General features: G+C 35.6%; 1 protein-coding gene across 4 annotated transcripts in view; it reads left to right on the top strand.

The window, feature by feature from the left end:
* Positions 1–13,481, top strand: part of LOC109715944 (protein TSS) — a 30,001-nt gene extending 16,520 nt beyond the window's left edge. For 3 of the 4 annotated variants that reach the window (XM_020241182.1, XM_020241183.1, XM_020241179.1), the window contains exons 13-26: positions 608–670; positions 751–852; positions 958–1,275; positions 3,227–3,319; positions 3,418–3,519; positions 3,610–3,714; positions 4,207–4,340; positions 6,221–6,404; positions 6,978–7,109; positions 7,233–7,345; positions 7,556–7,646; positions 8,554–11,077; positions 11,868–11,938; positions 13,102–13,481. In XM_020241182.1, coding sequence (XP_020096771.1) covers positions 608–670; positions 751–852; positions 958–1,275; positions 3,227–3,319; positions 3,418–3,519; positions 3,610–3,714; positions 4,207–4,340; positions 6,221–6,404; positions 6,978–7,109; positions 7,233–7,345; positions 7,556–7,646; positions 8,554–10,872 — 3,756 coding nt within the window. In that variant the 3' untranslated portion in view covers positions 10,873–11,077; positions 11,868–11,938; positions 13,102–13,481. Of the gene's footprint in view, positions 1–607; positions 671–750; positions 853–957; positions 1,276–3,226; positions 3,320–3,417; positions 3,520–3,609; positions 3,715–4,206; positions 4,341–6,220; positions 6,405–6,977; positions 7,110–7,232; positions 7,346–7,555; positions 7,647–8,553; positions 11,078–11,867; positions 11,939–12,487; positions 12,629–13,101 lie in introns of all 4 variants that reach the window. The other variant, XM_020241181.1, reaches the window with a different exon arrangement.

Below are 13,823 nucleotides of genomic sequence, written 5' to 3'. Positions count from 1 at the left end.
TACATTATAGCACGTCCTTCTGATCTTGTTGATTACAGAGAACCTTTTAACTGTAAGCAAAAATATTTGGCCTTGATCTTAGAGATATGGCTACAAATAAGTTTTGTCTGAAATACAGCCTTCTGTAGACGATCTTTTTTATTTATTTCATTAATTTATACTATAGTTTGTTCATCGCTATCATTTGGAACTTTTTGGCTTGAGGATATTTTTCATTTGTCTAGAGAAAGCTATCTTAGTTATTTATAAATAAAAAGATCTGGTCAGTGATTGTAGTAGTTTGGTTTTCACCATTAGAATAATGCCAACAATTGCAGTTTTTTCTCTCACCATAACCATCTGGCAAGTCTATAATAGCTTACTGCTATACAAAGACAGTTTAGTCTGATGAATCTTCATTGGCTGCTAGCCAATTATGAAGCAAACAAATTTTGTGGGTCTAAATTGGCTTTTGCCGCTTTTGAAGTTGGGTATTCTTGAATTACCAGCTTCCGAGTTTTTAGAGCAACCTTTTTAATGTGATATTGCACCTTGATTAAGATTTAAGAATTTCCAATATTGTTTTCCATGCAAAGTGTTTAGAGAATAACTCTCCTGCATTTGACAGTCTCCACAGGAATTAACTGAGATGGCTTTGAAGTACCATGATGAAGTTGCTCTCCCAAAGTTGGTAGGCCTCAATATAATTAACGGCGAATGTCATTTTCCTTCTTATCAAGGTCATGACAGCTAACCATGGAAGTGTTTTAGGTTGCTGATTTTGCTTCGCTGGAACTTTCACCCGTTGACGGTCGGACTCTTACTGATTTCATGCACACCAGAGGCTTAAGAATGCGCTCTCTAGGGCGAGTTGTAAGTCCATCATGTTGTTTCTGGAAATCGTACATTAATTAATATTTTTTCTTCAAGTTGTGATTCTGTTCTAGGTATAACATAGCATGATTTATCTTTGCTTAGGTCAAGCTTTCTGAGAAGCTTTCACACGTGCAGTCCCTTTGTATACATGAGATGATAGTAAGAGCTTTCAAGCACATTCTCCGATCTGTGATTGCTGCTGTTTCAGATACTCAGCAATTGGCTATATCAATAGCTGCAACACTTAACTTGCTTCTTGGAATACCTGATTCTGAAGTAACTGAAAGTTCTCCTAATCTGCATCCTCTTGTTTGGAGATGGCTAGTAACATTCTTGAAAAAGAGATATGATTGGGAGCTTACTTCCATGGATTACCGTGATGTAAGGAAATATGCGATTCTCAGAGGATTATGCCATAAGGTAATAACTGCACTTTATGAAAACTTTGTCGACATATTAAGTTATTTACATTTAAACCCTATATATATATATAGAGAGAGAGAGAGAGAGAGAGAGAGAGAACTAGGCTAGAATATAACGGAGGCCTCCGTACTACCAATTTGTTTTTGACGATTGGCTCTGATAGACATAATTCATGCTGTTGGAAGTTTCTAGAAACTAAATTTTATAATTTTTTTTCAACACCATTTACTTTTAAAATAAATAGTCTCAAAATAAGTGGCTAAAAGTAAAAATCTCATAAAAAATAATGGTAAAAGACTTAAATTTCAGATCAGAGGTATTTGATCTTGTTCTAAATAGTGAAAAAGAACTTTCTATCAAAATTTTAAGTGAGAAGAATTTTCTATCAAAACATTTTAGTGGATTTGGATTCTTCTACACTGATAAACTTACAAATGCATCACATAGGTTATTCAAAAGGACTCAATTTCAATACCTCTGATATAAAATTTAAGTCTTTTGTCATTATTTTTATGAGATTTTTATTTTCCGCCGTTCATTTTAGGACTATTTGTTTTAAAGGTAAATGATGGTGAAAAAAAAAATGAAATTTGGTTTCTTCTAGATATTTTCAATAGTATAGGTCATGTCTAATGTGGAGCTGATCGTTGATTCGGATATCCCATGATAGCATGGAGGCCTCCGTGCTATCGATCCTATAAAATCTAGACTCTCTCGCTGTATGTATATATATACACACACAGAGTTCTTCTTGTATAAGATCGGTAGCACAGAGGCCTTCGTACTATCAAATTGTTTTCGATGATGGGACATCCGAATTGATGATGAGAAACCAAATTTCATATTTCTTCGACATCATTTGACTAGTGATCAAAGGGTTTCAAAATTGAGAATTTGAATGGTATGATGCATTTGTAAGTTTAACGGTGTAAAATAATCCAAATCCAGTGAAATTATGATAGATAATTTTTTTTACTATTTAGAGCAAGATCAATACCTCTGATTTGAAATTAAGCCTTTTATCATTATTTTTATGAGATTTTTATTGTTAGACATTTATTTTGAGACTATTCGTTTTAAAGGTAAATAATGTTGAAAAATCATGAAAATTGATTTCTATATACATCTAATAGTGTAGATCATGTTTAATGGAGCCGATCATTAATTTGAATATCCTAACTAAAAACAAATTGGTAGCATGGAGGCCTCCATGCTACCGATAGTATTAGCTTAGTTCTACACACACACACAGATTCATACATACATATATATAGAGAGTCTAGCTATAGTTCTCTTATCAAGATATGAATAGTACATACTATAAACTTGTAGCCCTTGGATCAAATACTGTTCCACATACCGCCGCCGAACCCTAGGCATCCAAGGGCTAAAACGTCTACAATATGCGTTATTTACGTCCTTATAAGAGGATGGTAATTGGACTAGTCGGACTCTCTTTCACGCACACATAGAATCCAGCTGGACTAGCTGGACTCTCTTTCACACACACATAGAATCCAGCTAGTATACTTTTGCAAGTGTGCTACTTCCGCTTTTTGGGCCCTTCAATGTCTAAGGTTTACTATTTGGTGGTTGGAATTGTATGGATCCAAGTGAAAGTAGCTACTTCTATAAATATTTCTAGCTCACCATTGTAAAGCTTAATTTGTTTTATACGTATAAGCACTTGTTCTTACAAAAAGACCACTCTTATATATCACCCATCGTAAATAATCTTTCTAATGAAAACTAACTTCCATCTAATGAATTATCGATGATTTCTAGACTTGAGGATACTTTTGAATGAAACGGCACTTTCAAGGGTATATATGAAAATTCAAATTTTATAGAGTTATATATGTAAATAGATATTTTGCAGGGACATGGTTAGAAGGCCCAACTTGGTGTTACTTATAACATTAAACTTATGCATGAGTTTGTGATTTAGGTGGGTCTTGAGTTGGCTCCACAAGACTTTGATATGGATTCTGCTTTCCCATTTCACAAATTTGATATTGTTAGCCTCATACCAGTGCATAAGGTGAGCATTGCAAGCTTCATGGTGACTCTAGTGATACCATCTTCACATGTTTAAAGTCTAAGGACAATTATTCACACTCCTCTTAAATAAATTTGCAGCAAGTTGCATGTTCGTCAGCTGATGGACGGCAACTCTTGGAATCTTCAAAAACAGCTCTTGACAAGGGCAAACTTGAAGATGCAGTCAATTATGGAACAAAGGTAATGCCTAAATAAGATAAATCTTCCAGTTCGGTGTGAAAGACCAATCTTTGCGAATCTCCTTATATGAAGCTATATCTATGATTCCAGGCTCTTGCTAAGCTTATAGCAGTGTGCGGTCCTTATCATCGGATGACAGCTGGAGCATACAGCCTATTAGCTGTTGTTCTTTATCATACTGGAGATTTTAATCAGGTGCAATTAAAGAAATCCTCAAATTATTTTTGGTTTAGATGGTATATATAAGAGCTTTCCTTTTGTACACCAGCAATAAAGATTACTACAAACTTGTTTGATAAAAGAATCCTCACCTGCATTGTTAGAAGTGTTGGTCCTGAAATGCATCTAGATGATTAAGAATATGTATTTTGAAATGCGCTTCAATACATGTTTATGGTAAAGTTATCAAGGATAGAATAACAGACCCTTATAATAGAATATATACAGTATATGAGCTAATGCATGGCCAAATCAGTTGAGAAAAATCTATCTAGTTTGGCCGGTCTGACCATCTGAAATCAGGATTAAGGGTAATCATGGTCAAGAGATTTGCTGATCATTCTGAATCTATCCATTTAGAAAAGGCATGATAGTCATCATATAGCATGTCTCTTCTGATGGATTTTTTTCTACAAGTTTCTATTCCTTTTTCCTTGTTGCATAATTGAAATAGTTTCAAAATTACAGGCCACAATTTATCAGCAAAAGGCTCTAGACATAAATGAAAGGGAACTCGGGTTGGATCATCCTGACACAATGAAGAGTTATGGTGACCTTGCTGTGTTCTATTACAGACTTCAACATACAGAGTTGGCTCTTAAGTAAGTTGCATGTCGCAGCTTTCCAAATTCAAATTCTCTTGTGGCATGCATGTGCTATTAACACTTCTTGTTATCTCCCAAGTCAAATATTCTTACTTTCTCTAATCTTGGTTCATTTAATTGTTAACTAAACTTTCTTTCTAAGTGGCTTTATAAACTTATAATAACTCATCTCATCTCTACTATGCTTGTTCTATTACTTTTTTTAATTTTGGTTATTTCATACAATAACTACAGCTTCTTTTCACAAGCTAGCTCGAAAAGCTCATAATACCCCATTGTTTACCAAACTTTTGCTGTCATGTGTATCTGATTTGGTTATGGCATCTTTTTCTTCATTACTATAAAAATGTGAGATATAGCTAATTTTGCTTGTTTAGTTATTATTACGAGGTCTATATTCTTTGCACCTATATAATTATAGGATATATCTGGACAGGTGATCTGCAATACCATTGCCACAAGAATGCTAAGTTAGAGAAGGGGAAGCATCCTCAGAAACACATACAAACAAGTTGGTTTCACAAATCATAACGAAGTCTCAAACTGTAGAATGGAGATGTTTAGATATTGTTCTACCGAAAATAAGGTTTATGGCTTTACCCTTAACCCTAAACCCTTTGAAACATAAACCGTTAACATAAAACCTAGACTCTAAATATATTTCGATATCCTATAATTAAGGCTAGGTGGTTTTATCACTTACGAGTAACAACAACCTAATATGAAGATCTTTTCCATTATGCTGTCCATTGAGCTACTATCATTTCACCATGTAGGGAGAAATTAAAAGGCAATTACCCACTCCTGACCTTCAACATTTTTGCACTAAATGGCTGCTCTATGGACTCAAACCTTTAAATATATGCATTATGTAAGGTGAAAGTATTGGGCCATAATGCCTTATATGGCGGTTACATTCTAATTTTATAAAACAGCATTAACAGACTCCTTATTTCCCATTGTTATCTTTTATAAAGAGGCTACCTTAAAGAGCACTTAATTTATAATTGCATCCCGTTATCACTTTAAGACATCAGCACTTAATCTTCTCAGTACTTGTTTCCGATCATCAAATATAATAATTTCTGTAATCATTGTTGCTATTTTTTTTATTATAGAAATTTTATAGAGAAGTATATTATCAGAGGGAAAAATTAGGACTACGTTGTATATCAAAGGCTTTCTTGATCAGAACATTATATCAGTTCTTGAATAAAGCGATTGTCACCTATAATTTCTCTTGTAGATCAAACAAAATAATGTAGGATTTAAGGTCACTTTCTGTCAAAGCGGTCTGATGTATGCTATCTGGCATTTCTTCTTACATAACTGTGATGGGAATTTCTAATTATTCGAAACTTAAGACCTCGTTTGGTATCATGTTTGTTTTTTATTTTTTTTACAGTAATTCAATATAATTTGATATGTTGGAGGAAATACTACTTTTGTTGTTATAGTTGACCAGCTTACAATGCATCCGGCTAAGCGATAGATGATAACTTGTTTAAAATAATTGTGGAAGCAAAAAAATGTTGCTTTCAAATTTTAGTTTTTTGTTGCCAAATACTTTGGATGAAAGGATTGCAAACAATCCACCGTCCACTGTACACCTTTTGATATACAAAATTCTATTAAAAAAATAAAAACTAACACGATGCCAAAATGAGGCCTAAGTGATCCAGTTCTTCGTGAATCATATTTCCTTTTCATTATTACATTTACAAATCTTTTTTCTATGTAACTAGTGCTTTCTTAAGTTTGGTTCTACACTTCTACTTGTATATGTTCCTCTTAAGTTGAAATTAGATCATCCAATAAACATGATTTTGAAGTTTCTTGCCATCAATCTATTTCTTTTAATTTTTTCTGTAAATCAGGTATGTGAAGCGCGCATTGTATCTCCTGCATCTTACTTGTGGACCATCCCATCCAAATACAGCTGCTACATACATCAATGTGGCCATGATGGAGGAAGGCTTGGGAAATGTGCATGTCGCATTAAGATACCTCCATAAAGCGCTGAAATGCAACCAAAGATTACTTGGCCCTGACCATATTCAGGTCTCCTTCTACTATATCTTGTTTCCCTCTGCTTCCTTTTTCCGTTGTTCTATAAAATAGCTGCCTTTCTTCTGAAAATACATCTTATGTGTGTATAGGTTGAAAAATGCTTGTAGTCACACTTTGAGCTGGACGGTTACAGTAGTAACAAAGGAGGCTTCTGTTAGCTCATTCCTGGATTTTGTAATTTCACCATCAAATGAGATTGTGGAGCACTTAAAACATAAAAGATATTCTCTTGTAGTTCCTTACAATTCTGACTTAATTTACATGCAAATATATCATTCAAATCCGAGTTTTCATATGCCCTTAAAAGGCTTTATTTTGCCTCTAATAAAAAATAGACTTCTGGCATACGAATTAAATGACTAACCCAACTAGAAGGTTATTAGTAAGGAACTAGGCCTTTTAGGGGAGTATATATGAAATTTCATGTTTTACAGCGGTTGATATGCAAATAGATACTTTGTAAGTATATTAAATGCCCCTGCATTTTCTTGACTACTTTCATTTTTTTTTTTCTTATATTTTGTTCTTATATAATTTTTTTTTCTATTACTTCTAAACCTTCAGACTGCAGCCAGCTACCATGCTATAGCTATTGCACTCTCCTTGATGGAAGCATATCCATTGAGCGTTCAACATGAGCAAACTACCTTGCGAATTCTGCGAGCAAAGCTTGGTCCCGATGACTTGCGGACTCAGGTATTGTAATCATAGATTGGTTCCAAGAAGTTATTGGATTGTCTTTTCCTTTTCTTCCTTTTGCCCTTTTTAACTTCTTGTTTTCTCGAGTCTTATAAGCAGAAGTTTCGCTGAATTTCTCAGGATGCTGCTGCTTGGCTTGAATATTTTGAATCAAAGGCTATTGAGCAGCAGGAAGCTGTTCGCAATGGTACCCGGAAGCCTGATGCGTCCATTGCTAGCAAAGGCCACCTAAGGTACAAAATTTGGTATTGAACTTACCAATTGGATCTGAAACTTTGCTAGAGTATAACTATTATGCCGACTCATGATGCTGCTAAAGTGGCATATTTTGCTGCTTCCCGTAGTCGTGTGTATATGTACTTATACTAAATGCGGAAGTTCAAACAAATTTCTGAAGGTATACTTGTATGATGAAATCTTAAATCTTTCCTTCTTTTTGGCAGTGTTTCTGATCTTCTTGATTACATAAATCCCAACCAGGAGATCAAAGGTAGAGACTCTGAGTCAACAAGGAGGAGAAGTTTGGGTGTTAAGGTTGGTTTGTAATTGTCTTTCTGTTTATTTTCTTCTTTTGGTTATAAACTTAGATGTAGCCTAAGGACAGAAATTAAGTGAAATAAGATGAGGAGTTTAGTCAACAAAACAGATAGATATGGCAGTTTCATATTGCTGTAATGAATCAGATGTAGAAGGAACCTCAAAAGGCTAAAAAAAAGTTCTATTTACAGAACTGTTAGTGTACTGGTCAAAAATGAAATTTATGCAGCCAGAACTAGCCAACCATGAAAAAAAATGGTTTATAGGTATTCATCTTGACTGGTTGTGATCAGAAATTGAGATCCAGGTTATTTGTTTTTAAATCTCAACTTATAAATAGATAGTTACTTTAGATTTCTATTTCTGTTGCTGAACGGCCAGTCTTTTTTACGCAAGCCCCATCTCTGAAGCTTACAGTTGTAGTTGTTTTTCCTTTTCTTTTTCTCCTTTTTTCCTGTCCAATTGTTATTCTGGTAATTTTGCACTACCATTTCTTTTCAATATTATCTATTAGTCATATTAGTAACCTTTTTATTGTTTTGTCAATTTTCTTTTCTCGCAGGAACCAGTTGAAAGTTATTTTTTTGCGAATTTGTCAATTAAATCCTATTATTTGAAGCTTTGAATCATCGTCATAGAATTAATTTCGCAGTTGTATAAGTGTAATTGTTAAAATGGTGAACATCTGTCACTTACAGTCAAAAGGAGATCAAGATACAACATAAATTTTTGTTGAGAAGATGTTCAGTATGTTGTGCATCTCAGAATTGAAAACCGGCCCACACTTGATCTAGTTTAGCCAATTCTATTGCATTGGTCCAATTTAATTGATTCTCGTATATTATTTTGGGGCTAACTATTGTTTATCTACATGATTAATCATATTTCTTCCTTTCCTGATCAGGCCAAAGGCAATTCTTCTCTGAACTTGAATATTGCAAGCCCTGGGTTGTCTCCTAAAGAGCCATATTTATCAGTTTCAGATGAGGAAAGGCAATTCAATGAATCCAACCTTAGCCAAGATGACAACAGCACAAGGAGTCTGAAGAGCTTAATACCCAAGAAGTCTGAAGAGCCTAAATTTGAAGTTGAAGTTAAAGACCAGTTAGTAAAGTCTGAAGAGCTTAAAGTTAAAACTGAAGAGAAGCTCACTATTGTTGATGAAATGTTGAGTGATGAAATCTCAGGACCAGACGATGGCTGGCAACCAGTCCAACGGCCCAGATCAGCGGGAGTTTCTGGAAAGCGAATTAAGAAATACCGCACAAATAGTGAAAGGGCTCATGATACTGCTCAATCCAAGCCAAAGTTTTCTTATTCGAGCAGCCACTATTACGTAGTAAAGAAACGGATTGTAACCCCTGGTAGCCACACAGATCATACAAATGAGATAGTTCAGCCACCAAATGTCAAATTTAGTCGTAAAGTGTACAGATCTGTATCATACAGAGTGAAGTCGGTGAATTCATCTACGGAGGAGATTGATAATTCTATGATTTTCAGTGAGAAAACAAATGCTCAAGTGGAATCACCATCTCTTTATAACATTGCATCCAAAGATCAAAGGGAGGGTGAGTCACAGAATACTCTGATTGCTAGTCTTGAAAATGCGCCATCATACAAAGATGTTGCGCTTGCACCTCCAGGAACAATTATTAAGGCTCAAATCCAGAGATCTAAAGATGATTTGCCAACGAATCAGGAAATATCTACCCAGAAAGATGGGCATGAAATGAAGAATTTATCAGCAGTTAAAGATCATGAAAGTGATATACTGGCAAATAGGAAATTGTCAAATGAAACAGATGAACAAGAAAGGAAGGGTTTGCTTGTGGTTAGTGATCATGTGGAAAAATCGACTGTGGCAGCTAACATAGATGAGACCAAGCAAGAAGATAACTGTGTTGAGGAAGTGGGAATTGCTGCAAAGCAAGTAGAAGTAGAAAACCAGAAAACTAGCGAAGAAGGCTCAACTGATTTGTCATCACTACATATTGAAGTAGCTTTATCTGGGATACATAGTGATGAGGGGCAAGAAGTGATACATAGTATTGAATCTTTAGAATCAACTGTTCGGGAGAACGCTGACCTCTCAACTGACAAACCTAAAGGGGAATCATTACATGGAGCTTTATCAAGCAGCATTGGAATCAGTACCAATTCATTCTCTATAGAAAATCAAGAGAATCTTGAAGAAAAATTTGGTGGCCCTGAGGAATCTGGAGGCAGTGGTCCAAAACCAAAACTGGAGTTGAACATTGTTGATGCTAGAGACATCCCTAATAAGAAGTTGTCTGCTTCTGCTGCACCGTTTAACCCCTCTCCTCCCGTTGTTCTCAGCCCTGTGCCTGTAAATGTCAGCCTTTCTCCAAATGGTCCCATTCCTGCAGTTGGGCCTTGGTCCATGAGTGTTTCTCTTCACTCTCGGCCCGCACCTCTAATGCCTACCGCACCTCCTCTCTGCACATCTCCCCACCTCCCTTACCCTCCTTCCCCTCGGCCCCCTAACATTTTACATCCCTTGCCATTTATCTACCCACCATACACTCAGCCTCAAGCTGTTCCAACCACCACATTTGCTATGAACAATAACATGTTTCAACCTAACCACTATTCTTGGCAATGCAATATGAATCCAAGTACACCCGAGTTCGTGCCAGTATCAATATGGCCAGGATGTAGTCCAGTTGATTTCCCTATTGTGCCACCGCCTATTATAAATCCTATTTCTGCATCTTTGCCGGAACCATTGGTTCAGTCTCATGTTGTAAGTGTGGATTTGACACCCTCACTTGACTGTGATATTGTGAAAACAATTGAGAAAGATGAGGGTACAGAGGTATCTGCGACAGTGGAAACTGGAAATGCTGTTGCTAATAACTATTTACCAAATGAGGGAGAATCTGGAGAAGATGACTTGAAAAAAGTAGTTACTAATGAACTGAAACCTGAGATAACTTCTAAAGAAAATAATAGTACAACGAAAATTGGTGAAAGACGTCCCATGAAAAAAGTTACAAGATATGAAGGCGATGGGACCTTTAGCATTTACGTGAAGGGGAAAAGTCGGAAGCAGACTCTCAGAGTGCCTGTGAATTTGCTGAGTAGGCCGTACGGATCGCATTCTTTCAAAATAGTTTACAACAGAGTAGTTAGAGGAAATGACATTCCAAGACCAGCAGATGTTATATTGGGTGAAGATGTCGGAACAACCAAAGCATAAGCAGCAAGTAATGGAAGTTCTCTGAATGAATCAAATAAGAAGTGTCTACAACTTTTTCGGCCAGAACAAATTAGCTATTACTTTCTTGCTTTGGTATTCTTCAGTGTTCTACTGTTTCCTAGCAAGTGATTGTATACAGACAAATTGGCCATCTAATCTGACAATGCATTCTGACAGCAAGGATATGCTTCCTTTGATGCCTCAGGTAGTTATCTCAATCCATTAATCTCAATGATTTTGAAGATTTATGCTGAGTTGCTCAATGGATATGACTTGAAATTTATAGCTCGGTAATTAATTATTAAGTATATAAGAAGTACAAATAATTGAATTCTACACGTGTGAGCTTTGCTGTTGTACCTTTTATAGTATTTGCCCCAACAATAGCTTTTCTCCATCCATCAATGTTATGGTTCTTAAACTGCTGTCTTGTATATTACTATTTTTCACCTAAGGGTACGACTTTTATGCTTAGATATGATAGTCTTACATACTATGGAAGTAGGTTCAATATTAGGTAAAGAAATGATGATACCTGAGCATGAGATGCCTTAGTAAATGATAGCTAAGCATGAGATATCTGTGTAAAAGTTGGACATATGTCTTGGGTTGAATATAAGTGCCTCTCTAGATAAGGGACAACTTGATTTTAAGTGGTTGCTCATGTGGGTACTGTATTAGAGTATTGACATTTTCGTATTCATGGGAAGTTTCCCTCTCGATTTATAGCTAGTCCTTTTTTTTTTCTAGAGACATCCGTAGTGTTTTTGCTTTTGGCAATATTTTATGCTCCTGCAACCGGACGTCATTTCGTATCCACTGTATTTGTATCTGATGTTGGTTGCCCTGTTTGTTAATCCTACTTTTTGTCCTAAATTAAGAAGAATATCTCAGCCTCTTGTACCATCCATTGTTTTTGGCAGAAATTTTAATGCTAATTGGTTCTACTCTTAGACATTTTCTCACTATGTTGATAAGAATAGTTGTTTATGCAGGTGGCCACCCTTCATATATAGTCTTTGCAAGCTGCTTCATGAGCCACAAATATGGTTTCCATTTCAAAAAGGTAGACTTCATTAACCATATTTTCAGGGTTTCACGTGTTCTGGCTGGATGAAAACTTCTTGCATTCTCTAAATCTTTTGATAATACTGCAAACAACCTATTAGTAACAGTAACTTGAATGGAGCAGTACTCTGAACATTGTCTATGATGCTTAAACACGTGTTACTAAAACTAGTAATAAGTCTGACTATAGTTCCTACACTGACGTTTACGATGGTTAAGTTTTTATTAATGGTAAATTATAATCACATCATAATTTGTCAACTCCTAGCTTATTTCTTGTTAGAGTTGTCTATTTCTAGCATCATCAACTGCAATTCCTAAGCTCAGTCAAGTGTTTGTGCTCTTCAGGGCCCATCTTGCATCTTAGCTATCTCTTTTCACTGTTCTTTTGGTGCTTCATGAATCCGAAACCAATTCAATTTAACTGAGCATTTGAGACTTGTTCCGATCTTTGATTGGAATATGAATGCATTATGAAGCAGTCAGATAATTCTACCTTAACTGTGTAAGAAATTCATAATTATTTATCCGTATACTTTCTATACAGGATTACTTCATGATTATATTATATCTAACAAACTGAGGCCTACTGATCATGCTCGTACTTTTAAGCTGTCTTCTTCGTTCATTATTCAGCTGCCGTCCATCACATTCTTGTGTCACTTTGACAGCTGATGCTTCCAATCCAGTAAGATGCAATGTGGCCCAAAGTTTCTTGGAATTTATGTGGTTTCATAGTTATCTTAGTCTCATTAGAGTTACGATTCCCCAAAATTTGCTTCCTAGACAAAGACTCCTTTTGTGTTATTGCACCTTTTGATCGCTTATTTTCTTCCCATATTTTTGTATTTGCAATCTCGTTTTTATTGCAGTAATAGGATTCAACCATTGTAAGAACTAACGTATTAGTATTTGTATGTCCACATTGCTTTTATTTTAGAATATCATGCTTTGTGAATCTTTTCTGTGTATAGTTTATCTAACTGGATGCTGTTTTTCTTTTCATTTTTATTGCAGTAATAGGATTCAACCATTGTAAGAACTAATGTATTAGTATTTGTATGTCCACATTGCTTTTATTTTAGAATATCATGCTTTGTGAATCTTTTCTGTGTATAGTTTATCTAACTGGATGCTGTTTTTCTTTTTGTTTTTGTGCAGGTTTGGCATTTTATTCATTTTGGGAGTAAAGAAGATTAAAGGTGAAGTCAGAGAGAGCACGCGGATAGGTGATTATTATTCTAACAATTTTTTTTTTCTTTTCTTTTCTTTTTTTCCTCTTTTTTTTTCTGGTTGGGGGGAGAGAAGACCATCTTTGTTAGATTTTGGATTGCGTTGCCTTCAAAAAGAATCTCTCTATTTGATAGACTCCTACCATGGGTTCCTTGTCCTTTTCCATATTGCTTATTTAGCTCTTTATATTGAAGAGGCTCTTATGGGTATTTTGTGATTGCTACTATATTATTTGGTGGTGTTTTGAGAAGCAAAAATGTCCATAAGACATTCTCCATGACTTTTTTTAGCTGGAAAACTATTTTTTTAACCAAATTCGTATCGATATGTGGTTGTGAAGGTTGGGACATGCAGGATTTATGTTTTATACATAACACACATGTATACATACACTACTGTATTATGGACTCTTTGGAACTATGTGAAGGTTTGTTGTACTACTGGGATCTTGTCGCTCGAGACGCCATGTCAGGGCCTCATTTGCCTGAGATGCATCGGGAGGGATCCGGCATGCCCAACTCTTGCTATTTCAAAAAGCTTTAATTTGAAGTTTTTGTGGTAACGTATTAAACCCCATTGACCGGTTGCACGACTCGGCCAACAAAGTAGGCCAAATGCCGGGTTGTTAATGCTGGGCGAAATGGATTCTT

This window comes from Ananas comosus, linkage group 10, assembly GCF_001540865.1.
Source record: "Ananas comosus cultivar F153 linkage group 10, ASM154086v1, whole genome shotgun sequence".
Classification (NCBI taxonomy): Eukaryota; Viridiplantae; Streptophyta; class Magnoliopsida; order Poales; family Bromeliaceae; genus Ananas; species Ananas comosus.
Note: the sequence above shows the minus strand (reverse complement) of the source record. Positions and strands in the feature narration are given on the sequence as shown.